This window comes from Lagenorhynchus albirostris, chromosome 6 (genome assembly GCF_949774975.1).
Source record: "Lagenorhynchus albirostris chromosome 6, mLagAlb1.1, whole genome shotgun sequence".
NCBI lineage: Eukaryota > Metazoa > Chordata > Mammalia > Artiodactyla > Delphinidae > Lagenorhynchus > Lagenorhynchus albirostris.
The window spans coordinates 78,195,599-78,212,376 of NC_083100.1; the positions used below are offsets into that span (position 1 = coordinate 78,195,599).

A 16,778-nucleotide genomic window follows, 5' to 3' on the forward strand; every position below is an offset into this window, starting at 1 on the left:
AGTTTTCCATTTTTATGTAAAACTTTCTCATTTAGGTCTTTGGTCCATTTTGAGTTAATTTTTGTACGTGGTGTGAGGTAGGGGTCCAACTTCATTCTTTCAGCTCTGGTTCTGGGGGCAGGGACAATGGTGTATCTCTCTGAGTGACACCCTCACTTTAGGAGCTGAGTGCTTGGTAGGGAGGGGCAGTAGGCTGGTCTTCTGGCTTGTCTCTCCATGAGTGATCAGGGCGCCAATATTCTCAGTGGCACTGTGTCCAAGGTAGAGCCCCCATCCCACAAGTGAGGGCTGGGCTAAAGAAGGGAACCCCCACCTCTCTGCTATATTTGATGGGAACTTAGCCTCAGCAACAGGTGGCTGCTGCAGGATGATAAATGCCCCATGACCTGTCCCTCTCAGGAAAATAACCCTCCATCTGGGAGCTGAGGGGAGAGGGAGCCCTGTGTTCTCAGCTGTACCAGTGTACAGTAAGTTTCCCTCTTTCTGAACTGGATGGAGGTGGTGGTGGAGGGGAAAGCAGGTCTTAGTTCAAATACCACAGGCTCACTTTTCTTACTGAGTTTTAGTAAATTTTCTTGAATAAAGGTTTCTTCATTGGCTGCATACCCTCAGGACCATTTCCAGAGACTAAAGAATTTTTTAGAAACTATTTTCACCATTTCTGCTATAAGGTAGGTACAGAGAACCCCTCACTGTCATGCTGCTGTAGATTCTTTTTTGATAACTCAAAGTAGTAAGACTGTGGGCAGTGGAACACCAGAAAACTCAAATCCCAGTGCCCACATAGTAATTCATTCTGTAAGTATTGAGTAAGTATCAACTAGGAAAATGGCTGAGAACTAAAAATGGATTGAGTTGACAGTAACTAAAGCAGGAGTTATGCATTGGCAGACATAACATTACCCATATACTTTATGAAATATCTACTATATGTGAGGTATAAGAGTGGAAGATAAAAAGCTAAAAATCTATTTTAGAAATTAGACTTTCACAAAAAGAGAACAAGTAAACCAAGGCAGTCTGCACTAAGTGCCCAGAGAATAAATGCTCCAGTTTTTCAGGGGCACAAGAAACTACCCAGACCTGGAATGGTCAGGGGAGATTTCTGTGGAGGGAGAGTGTGCTGAGCTAGGCTGGGAAGAAGGGTAGCATTCAGCCCAGTGTGGGTTGGGGGAAGGATACATTCCAAGGCAGAGGTGCTGAAGTGGGATTGTATTTGGTATGTCTGAGTAATAATGAGTAGACCTGTCTGCTTGCCGGAAGGTCTGTTTAGAGATCAAGTTGGAGAAATGAGGTGGCGACCAGAAAAGCAGGGGCTTGATTGTTGGACCATGGAGTTTGGACCCTGTCTTGTGGGCTGCTGAAAGCAATGAGTGCTTTTTAGAGAAGAGTGGCTTGGGCAAAGAGATTTTAGGAAAGTGGCTTTGCTTGTAGTGTGTAGATAGAATGGAGTGTGTGTGTGTGTGTGTGTGTGTGTGTGTGTGTGTGTGTGTGTGTGTGTGTGTGTGTGTGTGTGTGTGTGTGTGTGTGTGTGTGTGTGTGTGTGTGTGTGTGTGTGTGTCCAGCAGGGAGCCAGGAGGCAAGGAGACTAGTTATTAGGCTGTTACAAAAAATTGAAGGTCTGGATTAAGTGAAGGGGGTGGGAATGTAAAGAAAGTGTCTGGTGGATGGTAAAACATAATCAGGACCTCAATAAGGCCAACCAATTGTTAAAACAAACATGGCAGTTTCCCTAAAAAAAATACTAGAACCCAAAGTGACATGGGCTCATTTAGCAGTTTGAGATACTATGCAAATTTTATTGATGGATTTCTCTTGCAGTTACTGTAATTAAACGGGGTCTCTTTATTTTTGAATTCGCATGTTTTTCTTCCCTCTTCTTATTACTTCAAATCCCTCTTCTCCACAATTCGCTTTTAATTTGATCTCAAATTAATCTCTAGTATGTTTTTGCAGGAGGAAACCAAGGGTTGCAACAACGGCAAAGATTGTGTATGATTTCAAAGATGAGTTTCCTCCCTTGAAAACAGATGTCCGCGTAGAAGTGGGAGGCACGTGGCCAACTCTTGCTTTTTAGCAGGTCTAACATGACCTTCAAAACTCCTTGGGGTATGCTGGTCTCCTGCGGGGCTGCATCCCCGTCAGACTCAGGTTGTCATAGTCTCCCGCGGCTGCCTGGATGTGTATGGCTTGGGGTTCTGAAGCTAGAGTTCACAAAACAATACAAAAACACCGACAAAAACCAAACCACAAAACCCCATGCCTTACCACCGTGGGCAGATGAGTGAAGTCGCGGAAGAAAGGTTCGACTCTTGCTTGCCCTTTTAAAATTCCAGTGCAGCAAACACACACACGCGCGCGCGCGCGCACACACACTCACACACACACACACACCCGGGTCGGCTCTTCCCACTCACTGCCACACTGCACCAGCGTCCCTCCCAAAGTCCTGATTCATGAACCGTGCCACCTTTGTCTCATTCTAAACTGTGCAGACTATTTTAATCCTCCCACCCCCATCCCCGATTCCCCCCCTCCCTTTCTCCTCTGGAAAGCTCTGATGTAAGGCGCTCGCTAGGTGGGAGAGCGCTTCTCCCGATCGGCTCCGGTAGGCGAGATTCCGAGAAGCCCCTTCCGCAGGACCTGCGCCTGCGGGGTCCGCTGCCCGGGACCCCGCTGTGGGCGCGGGGGAAGCGTCTCGGTCGCTTTAAGGTGTTGCGCTCTCGGAAGGAGGGGCAGGGAGCACGGGAGCCGGCGCGGTCCCGGGAGCGGGTGGGGAAGTCCTGCCGCCCTCCCCTACCTCCCGCTTCCGAACGTCCGGGGGCCTCACCGCCCTCCGCCCACAGCGCCCGGGCCCGCCATGCGGCTGTGAACCATGTCCTCCTCCTACGCCAAGAACGGGACCGCGGACGGGCCGCACTCGCCCACCTCACAGGTACCGCCCCCTCCTCCCCCCTCCTCCCCCCTCTTCGGCTGCCCTAGAGCGCCCCGCCTTCGCGCCCGGCGCGCGTGGCCCCCAGTCCTGGGAGTCTGAGGCCCCGCTCCCTCGCCCCTCCCCCCGCGTCCCTTCCTCCTCCGCCCCTCCTCTTTCTCCTCCTTCTCTTCCTCCTCCTTCTCACCTCGTTCGGGTCTCTGCGCTCCCGGTCCGGAGCCCGCAGCCTTCCCCAGCCCATGCCGGGGACTCGGCCCCGCACCCTGAGAGTCTTTGTTAATGGATGTGGTGGGTGCTCGCGGGCTGCTCTTCTCGGGCGCCTTTTCAGCCGTCGAGGCTTGAGTGGGTGGGTGGGGTGGAGGCTGTATCTGGGGACCGCGGAGGAGACTTGGGTGCGGGCTCTGGGGGACCCCGGGGATCTGGTGTCCGGAGGCGGACTCTAGCCAGGGGTGGTCGCCCGGTTCCACACTGCCGTCCTTACCGGGTTCTTTCTGGCTCCGTGTGTCGAGTCCAGGTGGCCCGAGGCACCACGACCCGGAGGAGCAGGTTGAAAAGATCCGATGGCAGCACCACTTCGACCAGCTTCATCCTCAGACAGGTAGGAGGCGGGCGCAGGGGAGCAGGTTGGGCAGAAAGCCGAGCGCGCGGCCCCCACGTGCCGGAGCGGCTGGTAATGCCTCAGCGCGTCGCTTTTCGGCCGCGGGCGGGAGCTCCGGCTGGTCCTTCACCCTCTGCCCCGGGTTCCCAAGTCTTCGGGTCCTGGGAAGTTAGTTTGTGGGTGTGGACACAAGCCGGCGGGGACCTAGTTTAGGTCAGGGACGTTGAATTTAAGACTGGAAGTTATTTCTTTTTGCACCTTGGATGCGTGAGGAAGCGTTTTAGTCGTGTGACTGGACTTTGAGCGATCAGAGCCCCTGGGGCCGGACAACTGCTGTGATTCGGCTGAGAGAGGGCTCTTCTATTTTGCCCTATTTTGAATACTCTCCTTTGTCATCTCCGAGCTCTGGTCAAATGAAGGACATTTGGAACAGAAAGTTTGGTCTCGCTTTGGGACCTATTTGGTTCGCTCAGTTAGGGAAAGACAGCGGATCTGGTTTAAATCGAAATAAGCGAAGGCCGGCCCTCAGTTTCGGGGGTCTCGGTGGTGCTACACTTAGTGTTTGTTTTCTTAGGGGTTTTCTTCTGCGTGGTTCTAGTGCGTGTTGACAGTGCTAAAAATCGCCGGTTCAGCTGAATGCTGAGGTGCCTTTTACCTTGACACAGGAAATTGCTCCTTAATTTGCTGCAAAGAAACTACCCCTACATAGCTGCTGGGTGCTAGAGAGATCATGCAAAAGGGAATCACCTTGATCTCTCTTTGGAACAGAAACTGTCGAGGTGTGTGAGTTCGGGGTACCCTGGGAGGACTTTGGTCATCGCACCACGACGTTTTTATCCCAAGGCTCCGCTGTGGGCTGCTGGAGTGACACTGGGAAGTTTTTTTCCCTGTGGGTCACTCAGATCATTGTGTTTTTAACCTATGATGGCAGCTGCACTGTGTTTCTGTAGTGATTGTTATCAATTTAAACAGATTATCCTTGACGAATTGGGTATTAGACTCAGAATTGGACTCAGACCTCTCCTAAAAAGTCCATAGAGCATATTTACATAATATTGATTACATAGGCATTCATTTTCTGCAGAAACAGAAGTTATTCCTACGACTCTTTAATCCAGTGAGTACTAAGCATGTACATTTAAAAAATAAATATATTTTGGATTCTGAATTCATTTGAAAGTGTATTCTATCCTTTTTGCAGTGTTTAGATTATTTATGTATTTAATAAAGCAAAGACATTCTTCATCTTTTACAAAAATTGAGTTAGGTGACTGAGATCTTGTTTATGTTATTTTGTAGGTGCCTATTTTTGGTAGTGTTTTATTATTGCAACTTCTTAGAAATGTTAATTATACAGCAGTGTATTCCATGAGCTGTTTGACTAAAACTTTTGAGTTCAGCTACACCATCACTTCACTAATGTTTTATTCTTCCAAGCACAGAGCCATCAATATCCTTTGTAATATTCTTATTCTTTCCTCAATTTAAATGAAAAAGTGAGATAATGCATGTATAAGTTCTTGTTAAGTGTGCTGGTATGTGTTGGCTTAAAAATGTAAAAAGTATTCATGCTAAATAATTTCGAGAGTAATTTAAACCATTGCAGATTTTTGGAACAAATATATTTCATAAGTCTTTCTGAAAATAGGCTAGGATTTGTTGGTGTAATAAGATGGCCTAATTTAAATTCAGAAGCTAGCTGTAATTGTATTATATACACAATCTTAACTAACTTTTCTGCCCAAAAATAATACATAATTTTTGTGAGCACTTACAGTTCGGTACGCATCCTATATATGATCTTGTTTAAATGGCATAATATAGACTTCTATAATGGCTACAATAAAATAACTGAGGGATTTTTGTTTATTTGACAAGAGATGAAAAATGATTCCAAAGGTAACTTTAACAGTGTATTTTGAAATTAAATTAAACAGTTTTCACCCAAATGCCAAAAAAGTATTTTTTTAAAAAGCACAACAGCTGTTTATGTTACTAGAGACTCATTATTTGTAGAGTGACCAGTGGCTTATTGTTTTCAAATTCTTGATGTATTTCACAATCTCTGTGATGCCTTTGCACATGATGAAGATAGTGAGGATACCAATAAAAACAGTGCTGCTCATTTCTCTGCTATATCATTTACAGAGATGGGAGGGGGAAGATTTCACTTACTAAAAAAAAAAAAAAAAGATTGTGTTGAATCAGATGGGTAAATCTGGGCTGGTGGTAAAGAACAGAGGACAGCTGGCAAACTCATCAAATAGAGCAGTGTTTATTCTTTGAGCTGGTAAAAAAATTTCAGTGTTCATGTGTGTATATGCACAGATGAATATGTGTGCACACACATACACAGGTACACATGTGAGTTGGCCTGAAAATGAACAGACTGAGACAGAGAGCCTGCCTCTCCCCTGAGGACTGCTCACAAAGTCCCTCTGGCATCTTTGACCTTGTTTCCTGGTCTCCTAGATTGCTGCCCTCCACAATTTAGGAGGGATGGAGGTTTTGGAATAAATCCAGGGAGCAGCTAAATTATTTCTTTGAGGAAAAGTGAGAAGATTAAGTATTTTGCCACTGAAAGGAGAGAGAGCTAGGGGTGACCCAGTAATGATCTTCAAAATGTACACAAAGATGGGACTTCCCTGGCGGTCCAGTAGTTAAGACTCTGAGCCTCCCCTTCAGGGGCTCGGGTTGATCCTTGGTTGGGGAACTATGATCCCATATGCTGTGCGGTGCAGCCAAAAAAAAAAAAAAAAGTACACAAAGACGTTCTTTGGAAATGTGATGGGCTGTTGTCAGTCTTCACTGAGGACGAAACTCAAGAATTGGCTACAATTAGAAAGGAATGATGCTTTTACAGCAGGACTTTCCGAAGAGCGTTGATATCATCGGAATGGCTTTCCAAGAAAGGCTGTAGAATTTTGTCTCGGGAGATTACTTTTGACAGGCTGTTTATGAATAGATTGTTTATTCATGTTTTAAATTTTTAGGAAACACATTAAATATTTGCTATGTGCCTAGCACTGCACTAGGTACTGTGGAATAGGAATGAAAAGAAGAATGAGACACAGCTTCTGTACCCAAAGGATTTTATGATCTAGTTATGGAGACATAGATGTATACAAATAATATGGTGAAATGTAGCAAGGAATTAGGGTGTCTGCAGAATGCCCATGTGTGCTGAGTGTATGAAATACCCATGGGTGGCACTGTGCATACAGGTTGTGTGGTAGAATGCTACAGGTTACTCTCACTGGGGTTACTCCCACCTTTCTCCCCACTGGCTTTCGAAGGAAAATCTGATCAGAGTGAGATCAGTTTGTTGACCTCTCCTTGTTAAGTCTGCCTTTATGAGAACTGCAGAGTCTCACAAGGCCTGGCTCCTACCAGCTTCCAGCCTCATCTTAAGCCATGATCTCTAAGCTCTGGACACAGATCTTGAACACACCACCCTCCCTCCTGCCATAGGCCCTTTGCACATGCTGAGTTGTCTGTGTGGAGGGCTCTTGTTCTCCCCTCTGCCTAGCTGATTTTTTAATCTTCCTTGAGACCTAAGTTTAGTCTTCACTTCTTCTTCTACCCTCCCTGTTAAGGTTAGTTCCTTAGCCACTTACCTCACCCCAGAGTGCATTGTGCCAGTTCTCAATAGTACCATCACGATTTATTTAACATTTCATTATTTAACATGTAATTAGATTTTTTTGTTAATGTCTGTCTCCCTATCCAGATAACAAGTTCCACTAGGGCAGGGACATGTCTGTATTTGGTCTCCTTTTTGCCCTCAGCACTTAGCATAGTAGATGTTCAGTAAATACTTATTTGATTGAATGAAGGAGTGGATGAATGGAGGACTAGCTTGATGTATTTTAGACATGAGGTTCTGCTCCAATATTAAACTCTGTTTAATCTGGAGAAATTGCCTCCTAACAAACCTCCCTCAAATTTAGTGACTTAAAGCAACAACATTTTAAAAAATGTCTGTGTACTGAGCAGACACTTCTTCTTTGTGTGATGTTACCTGGGTACTGGGAAGGCTGAAATGTCTAAGACAGCCTCACACGTGTGGTTGGTGGTTGGTGCTGGCTGCTGGCTGAGAACTCAAGTAGAGATTTTGGCAGAGGGCTCACTTTTCCTCTACCTGGGCCTCTCAGCATGGTTGCTTGAGCTTCTTCCCAACATGGTCGCTAGGTACCAAGCAGGACCATCCCAAGAAGCAAAGGCTGAAGCTGTAGACTTTATAAGACCTGGTATCAAAAGCTATATGACATCACTTCTGTTGCAATCTCTAAGTCAAAACAAATCAAAGGGATAGCCCAGTTTCAAAGGGAGGGGAAATAGACTCTATCTTTTGATGGAAATAGACTCTATCTTTTGATGGGGTGTGTCAAGGTCACCTTACAAAGGAGCACATAGAATGGAAGATATTGTTGCAGCCATCTTTGGAACCATCTACCTTAAAGCAAGGTTCCTGCTGTTTTTTTCAGATTATGCTAATCAGATAATCATTACAATAATTCAATGAACCCACACTGTAGGTAGAGATCTAAAACACATTCAGGTACTAAGTTGATACTATAATAAAACAAGTTGGCAAAAATATTCTTTGGGTTCTAACTTGAGCACTGGTTATAGACACATTTCTCTGATGAAATGCAGATTCATCAACAGAAGGTATAGGCTTTGTGCACAGCTCTAAGAATAATCATACACTTGGAGTCATGCATATATGCAAAATTTATCCATAAGCTTAGAATCACAGAATTATAGAACTGGAAGAGATTGTGGAGGGAAAGTACTTTGATTCCCCATTTTTAGATGAATGAAACACAGACCCAAGGACATAAAGCCCTTACCAAGGTCACACCAGTAGATAGTGGCAGAACAGAGACAGGAGACCCCCACTCAGATTCTACAGTTTTTCCACCACAACACACTTCATCCCTGAATAATCACGACAGACACACAAACACACAAGGACTTACTCCTCTTAGAGCCTAGAAATATTCCTAGTTTATATGGTTACTGTGAAGAGCAAAGCAACCACTGAAGAATCTGCAGACTGTAGTTTTTTCCCAGTTTTATCATGGGATGGAATTTTTGTTTGCATGGTTCACGGTTCATGGAAGTTTGTTTGTTTGTTTACTTACTAACGTACTAGTCATTGTATTAGCCAGTCTAACCAGAAGATGAAATTACTTGAGTTTTTACAGCTGAGGGACTTGAATTATAGAGACATGATTAAACAGGTGAGGGGAGGGCTTAAAAGCTAAACCTAGAGGTTAGCAACAGCGGGAAGCTGCTATCACCTCTAGGTACAAGGACAAGGGGAGGAGACTGTAACTAGAACCCAGGGGCCAAAATCACCTGGTAGATGCTGGAACCAGTGGGGTACTGTTTGTAGGAGCAAGAGACACAGAGGAGATGCAGCCTCTGTCAGAGAAGCCACTTGAGGTGGAGAAAATGGGGAGAAATACTCTGGCTTCTCCTTTCTTGTGCTCCCAACCCCTGCCTTGTCTCCCACTGGCTGACCTGGACACCAGCTGACATGGGAGTCTGGGAAACAACCTGCAGGCCATGGGCCCCCTGAGACAGAAAGCAGAGCAGAAAAAGGAGAGGATGAATCTGAGGAAAACAGGCCAGGACTGGCACAACTATTATTATATTTTAGCTGCCTGGAAGATAATAATGAATCGTTTTCATCAGCAAAATTGGAAGCTTTTACTTGCTCTGTAAGTCGACTGTCCTTGCTAAATGATATAATCCAGTGACAGTGAACCTTAAGGAAAAGTTTATACCTATTTCCTTTGTGAATTCTATCCGGAATGCATCTTCCCAAATTGAGATCTGATAGAACAAAACAGAACTCTGCCTCTGTGGCAAACTGTGCTGCGTTCTGGCTCTTGGGCTTGAATAAATGGAACTGAATTTATGAAGCTTCTTTCGGATTGAGAAATCTAATTACTAGGCAGCTAACCCGTTCAGCAGTCGTTTTTGCTTTTCTCCGAGTTTCTGTTCGTGGCGTGCAGAGTTCCCGAAATCTCATTTTTTATAGAATAAAGAACTATGTATCCTTCAGTTTAGGTTGATCAGATTTTATTGAAGCTTACATAAATTCTGATTCAAATTTTAATCCTTCTAGAAAATTATAGGACGCCGCGTGAAAATGAAGCTGAAAATGACCTTGGCTTTGCTGTGGCCCTCTCCCTGTAATTATTCCACGTGCTGCCCCAGACAATGTTGTTACCAAGGATCAGGGACTGTTTCTTCATCAAGGGAAAAAGCAAGGGCAGAGCGGAAGAGAATGTAGTTTTGTCTACAAACTACAGTTAGTAGCTAGTTGTAGAAACGAGTCTCTTCACTCCTGATGAGCCTACTAACTCAGTGGGGTTAGCTGGGCTTAGCAGATCGAGTTCTAGCCCATCTTTTCTGGCCGAGGTTGTGGCGTTGTCCAAGCTCATCATTGTCCCCTGAGTCTGGCCCATTCTTGGTCTCATTTCTGCAGCTCAGATTCAGAAGAAAGCATAAGCCCTAACCAGGATGAGTGGGCTTGCACCTCACTCAGGTTCACTGAAGACCCCAGGAAATGTCCACAGACTTGTGGGGAGTGGAGCGTGCAGGCCGCATTCCATGTTTGGCCTCTGCAATGCTTTGGAGAGGAGTGCTTCCTAGAACAGCGCCACCCTCTCTGCTTGCTTGCCCTTTTCAGCCAGAGTGTGTGTGTGTGAGAGAAGGACCATCTGAGCCCCTGCCTGGTATAGGCAGAGCCCCTGGATGGTGTTCACTTTCTTTGAGTCCAGGCTGTTGCACCAGTATTTCCCCTGTGGGCTGTGCAGAGCACTTCCTTACCGTCCCCAATGACACATTCTCTTGATAATACCTCTCCAGATTAGAATCCACCAAATTGATAAGTCTCAAGAAGAGCTAGGCTGTTATCTTGTAAAGAACCCCCATAAAACCCCATTCCGATTTAAGCAGCCAGTATGGTCCTGCCTTCACACAGTTACATGTCCTCATTCTAACTGAGCCAGGAGAACGTAGAGGTAGCACACACACTCTTTGTTCTAGAAGAGTGTAAGTTATGAACTTGACTACAGAGTGACACATCAGACGTTTTACATGGATTCAACCATGTGAATGGGGTCAGGGAGGGGGGTAGGGTGAGAACTGGAAGCCTGAACTAATGAAGAGGCTAAATTATAGATTCAATTTTAAGGGAATAGTTTTATTGCTTTCAAGTAACAATAATGACAAGCTGTGTGCTTCCTTAGCTGGCATTCAGAAAGCGAGAAGGCTGATGAATTACCAACACCTGGCTTGAATATAGATGGTGCTTTGAAATTCCTTGAAGATGGTTTTCATTTTAACTAGAAAAACATGCCGCTCTGCAAACTTCCTACTTTCTTTACTATATCCTTTCTTATTACACCCATAAACAGAGCAGAGGTAATTACTGGAATCCGAAGGGATGACATTCAGCATTGTGCTTTATTTACTGAAAGTATAAGTTAGATGGGGCCATAAAACTTGAGGGACATCTGCTGAATCTTTCTCATCATTTTCACTGTAATCATTGGATGACAAAGTGTGCCTATTTTATTTCTCATTTTATGTTCTTTTCTGTTGGTGGAGGTATCTTGCTCCAGGGCTGCAATTTAAATTGCTGGAGCAGAAGTCTTTGTTTTGAGAGGAAATATTTTGTAAACAAACTTGAGAAGAATCTGCATCTTTTTCAGGTTGTGAGAATCACCAGAAATGGTAAACTTTTGTAGTGCTCACTGTGTCTGAATGTTACGATATTATTTTTTAACTCCTTAGGAAAAATTTTTTTTTCAATTTCTTTTTTAATACAGGAAAGACCAACAGTAAGTGAAATGCATAATAACTCACGTAGATGAATTTATCATCCTGGCCCACTTCCTTCTCCAGTGGCCTAGTGCTAGGGTAACAGCTCAAAGGCTGATTATGTTTCCAAATCAAACAAGTGGATAAAATCCTCACTGTTGAGGTTGGAGTGCTTTATGGTCACACCTTTCTTATTTGGCCTCTTTGTGTGTGTGAGTGGAACAGAAATGAGGAAGTCGTTCTTTCAGGAATTCAGAGGCTGTATTCTGTTATCACCATAATCTAATTTTCGAACATTTTCGTCACCCCCCAAAAAAACCTTGTAGCCATTAGCTGTCATTCCCCAACCTCCTTCCCACCTCCAGCCCTATGCAACCACTGATCTACTCTCTGTGTCTATAGATTTGCCTGTTCTGGACATTTCATTCCAAATTACATTCATGTAACTGGAACCATACAATAATATGTGATCTTTTGTGACTGGTTTTGGATTATTTCATTAGCATATTCTCTACACCAGTCTGAAGGTTTCCAGTCGTAGCCCCTGGTCTAAATGCAAATGTTGGCCTGCCTGTGGAAGGAGACTTGCCTTTCCTTAAGCCTAGATCCAGACAACACTTCAAGTCATGGTGTTGAATTGGGTGGATCATATTTGTATTTATTTTGGAATTGCAGGGTCAGGTCATAAAGCTGAATTTGGGGGGAGGGGTAAAACTATTTGACCTGCATGGAAATCAAATCCCTGACCTTGGCCTCCTTGTCATCAAGACTGAACAAAACTGAGTGACTCTCATCTATAGAAGGGATTTATGTAATAGGATGAGATCGACAGGATTAAAGAAAAATGTCAGGATTAAAGAAAAGTGATCAATGCCATCATTTTCAATAATTTTTAGTGATAGAAATGTCTTGGGTACTTACAATTCAAAATACTTCTTTTATCTAGATGTTTGTAATAACTCAGCTTTGGTAATTATATTTCTTCCTTGAGAGATACAGTTAAGGAGAAAGCAGAGTGCTTGAGTCCCAAGCTAAGTACAATATTTATGAGAATTATTGGGTGTATAAAACTGTACTTTCTATGTGGCAGGTGCTGCTCAATTATATTTGAGCACTTCCCTGGGGGACAAAAGTCAATTATCAACATAGTCCTGTGGGCGAGAAATAGGTCAGCTGCAAACATTCTCTGCTAATTTCAGAAAGCTTGAGGGGTGATTTCTTTTGGGGGATTTTTTTTTTTTTTTTATTCCTTTGGTTGTTGTAGGAAGACCTTCTGATTAGGGAAGGCTCTGTTTTTCATTTGGGTGTCTTATTCAGTTACTTTACTGTGAATATTTCTTTTGATCATGTAAAATGAAAATTAAACAAAATAGTATCTTTTAAAAAACTGTCAAATCTACATTGTAAGAATAATGTGTACCATGGGTATTATTATTACTGTTTCTTATACATTAGTAGAGATGCTCAGGCTTTAAATTCACCTGGTAAAATGCAAATTTCATATTTGCAAGTATTTTGTTTAATAGTTCTGTTACATAGGAAGCGTAAAAAGTGTTAATTGTTAAAAAAAGGAAGGATACTGGTGTTTTTTTAAAAAAATTATGTTTATATTTTTATTGTGGAAAAATACATGTAACAAACTTTACCATTGTAACCATTTTTTTTTTTTTTTTTTTTTTTTTTTTGCGGTACGCGGGCCTCTCACTGCTGTGGCCTCTCCCGTTGCGGAGCACAGGCTCCGGACGCGCAGGCTCAGCGGCCATGGTTCACGGGCCCAGCCGCTCCGCGGCATGTGGGATCTTCCCGGACCAGGGCACGAACCTGTGTCCCCTGCATCGGCAGGCGGACTCTCAACCACTGCGCCACCAGGGAAGCCCTGTAACCATTTTTAAATGCATAATTCAGTGACATTAAGTCCATTCGCAGGTGTCATTTTTATTTTATTTTACTTTATTTTTTTATAAATTTATTTTATTTATTTATTTATTGGCTGTGTTGGGTCTTCATTGCTGCACGCAGGTTTTCTCTAGTTGCGGCGAGCAGGGGCTGCTCCTCATTGCGGTGCATGGGCTTCTCATCGCGGAGGCTTCTCTTTGTTGCGGAGCATGGGCTCTAGGCGTGCGGGCTTCAGTAGTTGTGGTGCACAGGCTTAGTTGCTCCGTGGCATGTGGGATCTTCCCGGACGAGGGCTTGAACCCATGTCCCCTGCATTGGCAGGCGGATTCTTAACCACTGCGCCACCAGGGAAGCCCTGCTGTCATTTTAAAAATGAGTGTGGCAGGTTATTTAAGAAGTGCAGACCAGGCAAAACTTAAATATATCCTACTTCAAAATACACTAAAAATGTCCACCATTGTCCAGGCCCCCAAACACAGCTGTGACCTTGTTTGAAGCCACAACAACAATAGCAGGAAACCGGCCCTGGAGCACGTCACGGTGCCATGGGGACTGCAGCTGAGCAGAACCAGGAGGCACTGTGGATGCCCAGCCGACCCCCAGGCTGGGTGTGGAGAGGTGGATGGGAATAGGTTGGGGCCCTGCCCCAGAACACCTGTCTTCTTCTTCCTCCACTGTCTGAAATCCGAACAGTTTCTAGATGATTTGGGTTAAGGAGCAGCCTATTTTAAAACTGTGAACGTTCCTGGGAGTCTTAAGGGGCTCTCGTCATTCATCTGTGATCGTGGTTTGACTTACTGCCTGCAGGTAAGCTCATTTCACTCTTGTCCCCAAGCCCACCTCAACAAGGCAGACGGTTCCCAACAGAGACCCCAGTCTCCCTGGGTCTTGTTTGTCCTTTCACACCTGTGTTCTCCCCTTACTCTCCCCCCCCGAACCCGCCCCTGCTACAAGCACACCTGCCCAGACGCAGACTCAACTCCTGCTCTCTTCCCTCACCCCCTCAGTCATGCCATTCCTTCTCCTTGAAGAAGGTCTCACCATTTTCACTTGATGCTGATCTTTCCATCTGTTAAACCCTTCTAGAACCTTCTCCTCCATGAAGTTCTGTGATACGGCTGCAGGTCTCCTTCTCTGGCACTCCCTGACATTCTGTTTTGACTGTTCCCTATTAAATTCTCCTTTGTGTAACCTGAAGGACCCCGTGCCCCACCAGCCTTGTGGGTCTGTGTGGCCATTGTCACTAACTAATCACATGGCGCAAGAGAAAGGAGAAGCAGCTTGGAAAGGAAGTCTTGATGTAGAGACATTGATAATGTTGCATTTTGCTTGTTCACTTCTCCTAGCTGTAGACAGAGGACTGCAACGCCTTGCCTCCTAATAGCCTGCCCATTATCTCTGAGTCGAGGAGGTGATCACAACTCTGTCCCTTATTGAGCTCGGCTGCCACAAGCCTTTGAAGGAGGTTATTCCCGCTGCAGTTGCTCTGCTTCATCTGTGAGGACACTGCTTCCTTCTTACTAAGATGCTGCTTCTCAGGCAAAATCTCTAAGGTGACTAACAGCACTATACTCTTCAGCCTCTCTGGACAGGTTGTGTTCCAGACTTTCTCAACTCTGGGTCACACTCTGAACCCTGGGCCCTCGAGGGGCACTTGCTGTGCCCTGCATCTCACATGTCCCCTTGTAAAGCCAGCTTCTGTGCTTTCAGCCTGCATCTCACTGTAGGGTTACACTGGGAAACAGACGTCATTCTGCCTCTGCCCCAGGACTGTACACAAAACTTGCTTTGAACAGCGACCCTCCCACCCATGCATACGTGTTGACCTGTATGTACAGTTTGAGGTAGCCAAGGCCAAACTTTGAATCCCCCATTAGTCTCATTGATAAGATACTAATAGTAATTTATGTATTTTTTTTTAATTTTTGTTTTATGAATTTGAATGGGGGTGCGAATAGAAAAAATAAGAGGAAAGAGGAAGGTAATATTGGGGCCTGAAGCACTCTGGGAGTTAGTGCAGGCCTGGGTTGGATATCAGAATGGAGACCTTGGGACAGAAGGAGGGCACTGGGTGCCTGGAGAGAAAAACAGTGGCTGGTGGAAGATGGTTTCAGAAAGGGAAGTGAATGAGGAACACACTTTGTTTATTTCAAACTTTGTTCTGGAACTGTATCTGTTGGGAATCTTTCAGTTGCAAATAAACAGACTCAATGCAATTGGTTAAGGCAAAGTAGAGAATTACTGGCATATGCTAGTGAAGAGTTCAGGAGTACGTCTGGCTAGCTTCAGGTATGGCTTGTTCCAGTTCATGACTTCATCAGGGCTTCTGTTCCCTTTCTCTGCAGTTCTTCCAGTACTGCATGATCTTCTGTGCTCAGTTCTATGTGCTCGCTCAGGCCTCGGTTTGGCATTTTTCATGGTGGCAGCAGTGGCCACAGTGGCTCAGGGTCTCCCATTCATCCACTCCCCTGTTCAGGGGAAGAGCTAGCTCTCTTATGGTAGCTCCAGCAAAAAGGAAAAGAAGGTTTTGTTTGTTTGTTTTCAGAGGTACCACCCTCCCTCTGAAACAACACAATACACACACACACACACATACACACACATATACTTCTTGAATCTTATTGGCCTGAAATGGCTCATGAACCAGTACTGTGGCCAGGGGACTGCCTGAAGCCAGTGGTTGGCCACTCCTGGAGACGAGAATGGGGTCAGCCCCGCTAAGACTGAGAATGGGGAGGACCAGTTCCCTAAGGGAATTTGGGAGCTTAGTGGTAGACGGAGGGGAAAGTGGATGTTGCAGAAGCAATTAATCAGACGTTTATTCAAGGAAGGACCCTCAGGTGGACCCAGCCAAGATGGTGGGATTCATTCCTTCTCTTCCTTCTTGTATTATGTTTCATCCACTTCATGGGTTAAATAAGAATTTTTTAAAAATTGTGTTAAATACATGTAACATAAAATTGACCATCATAACCATTTTTCAGTGTACAGTTCAGTGATGTTAAGTACATTCTCACTGTTGTATTATCATCACCACCACCCATCCTAATTATAATTTTGTAGGGAGTCTAACGTTCTGTTGTAACATTGTTTCTTAATGAGAAAATATGTACCAAATTTCAAATAACTGACTAAACAATGAATTTATGGGACACCACGCAAGTATTAATACAGGAGTGGCTACCTGAATTAATATTTCTCAAGGGCCTCTGTTTTCCTGTCTGCAAAACGGGGGTTTGAGTGGGGTGGACTAGATGACCTCTGAGGTTCCTTCAGTCTCTAGTATTATAGAGCTTCACGTCCGTGTCTGCAGGTGTGTGTGGTCAGTTCATGCATCTTGGTAGAAAACACTATATTCTGTAGTGTTTGCGGAAGTCCAGTGACACTTAGCTGCTGAGATGAACTCATAAAACATAGGGTCATTCAATATCAAATATTATTGAAAGTATTAGATGAAGGCATTCTTTATAGAATGTAGCAAAGAGATGATGTGGAAAGGTTTACAAG

General features: G+C 44.6%; 1 protein-coding gene across 3 annotated transcripts in view; it reads left to right on the forward strand.

The window, feature by feature from the left end:
- Positions 1–2,809: 2,809 nt before the first annotated feature.
- Positions 2,810–16,778, forward strand: part of CACNB4 (calcium voltage-gated channel auxiliary subunit beta 4) — a 266,889-nt gene continuing 252,920 nt past the window's right edge. For 2 of the 3 annotated variants that reach the window (XM_060152884.1, XM_060152886.1), the window contains exons 1-2: positions 2,810–2,935; positions 3,447–3,530. In XM_060152884.1, coding sequence (XP_060008867.1) covers positions 2,876–2,935; positions 3,447–3,530 — 144 coding nt within the window. In that variant the 5' untranslated portion in view covers positions 2,810–2,875. Of the gene's footprint in view, positions 2,936–3,211; positions 3,221–3,446; positions 3,531–16,778 lie in introns of those variants that run through there. The other variant, XM_060152885.1, reaches the window with a different exon arrangement.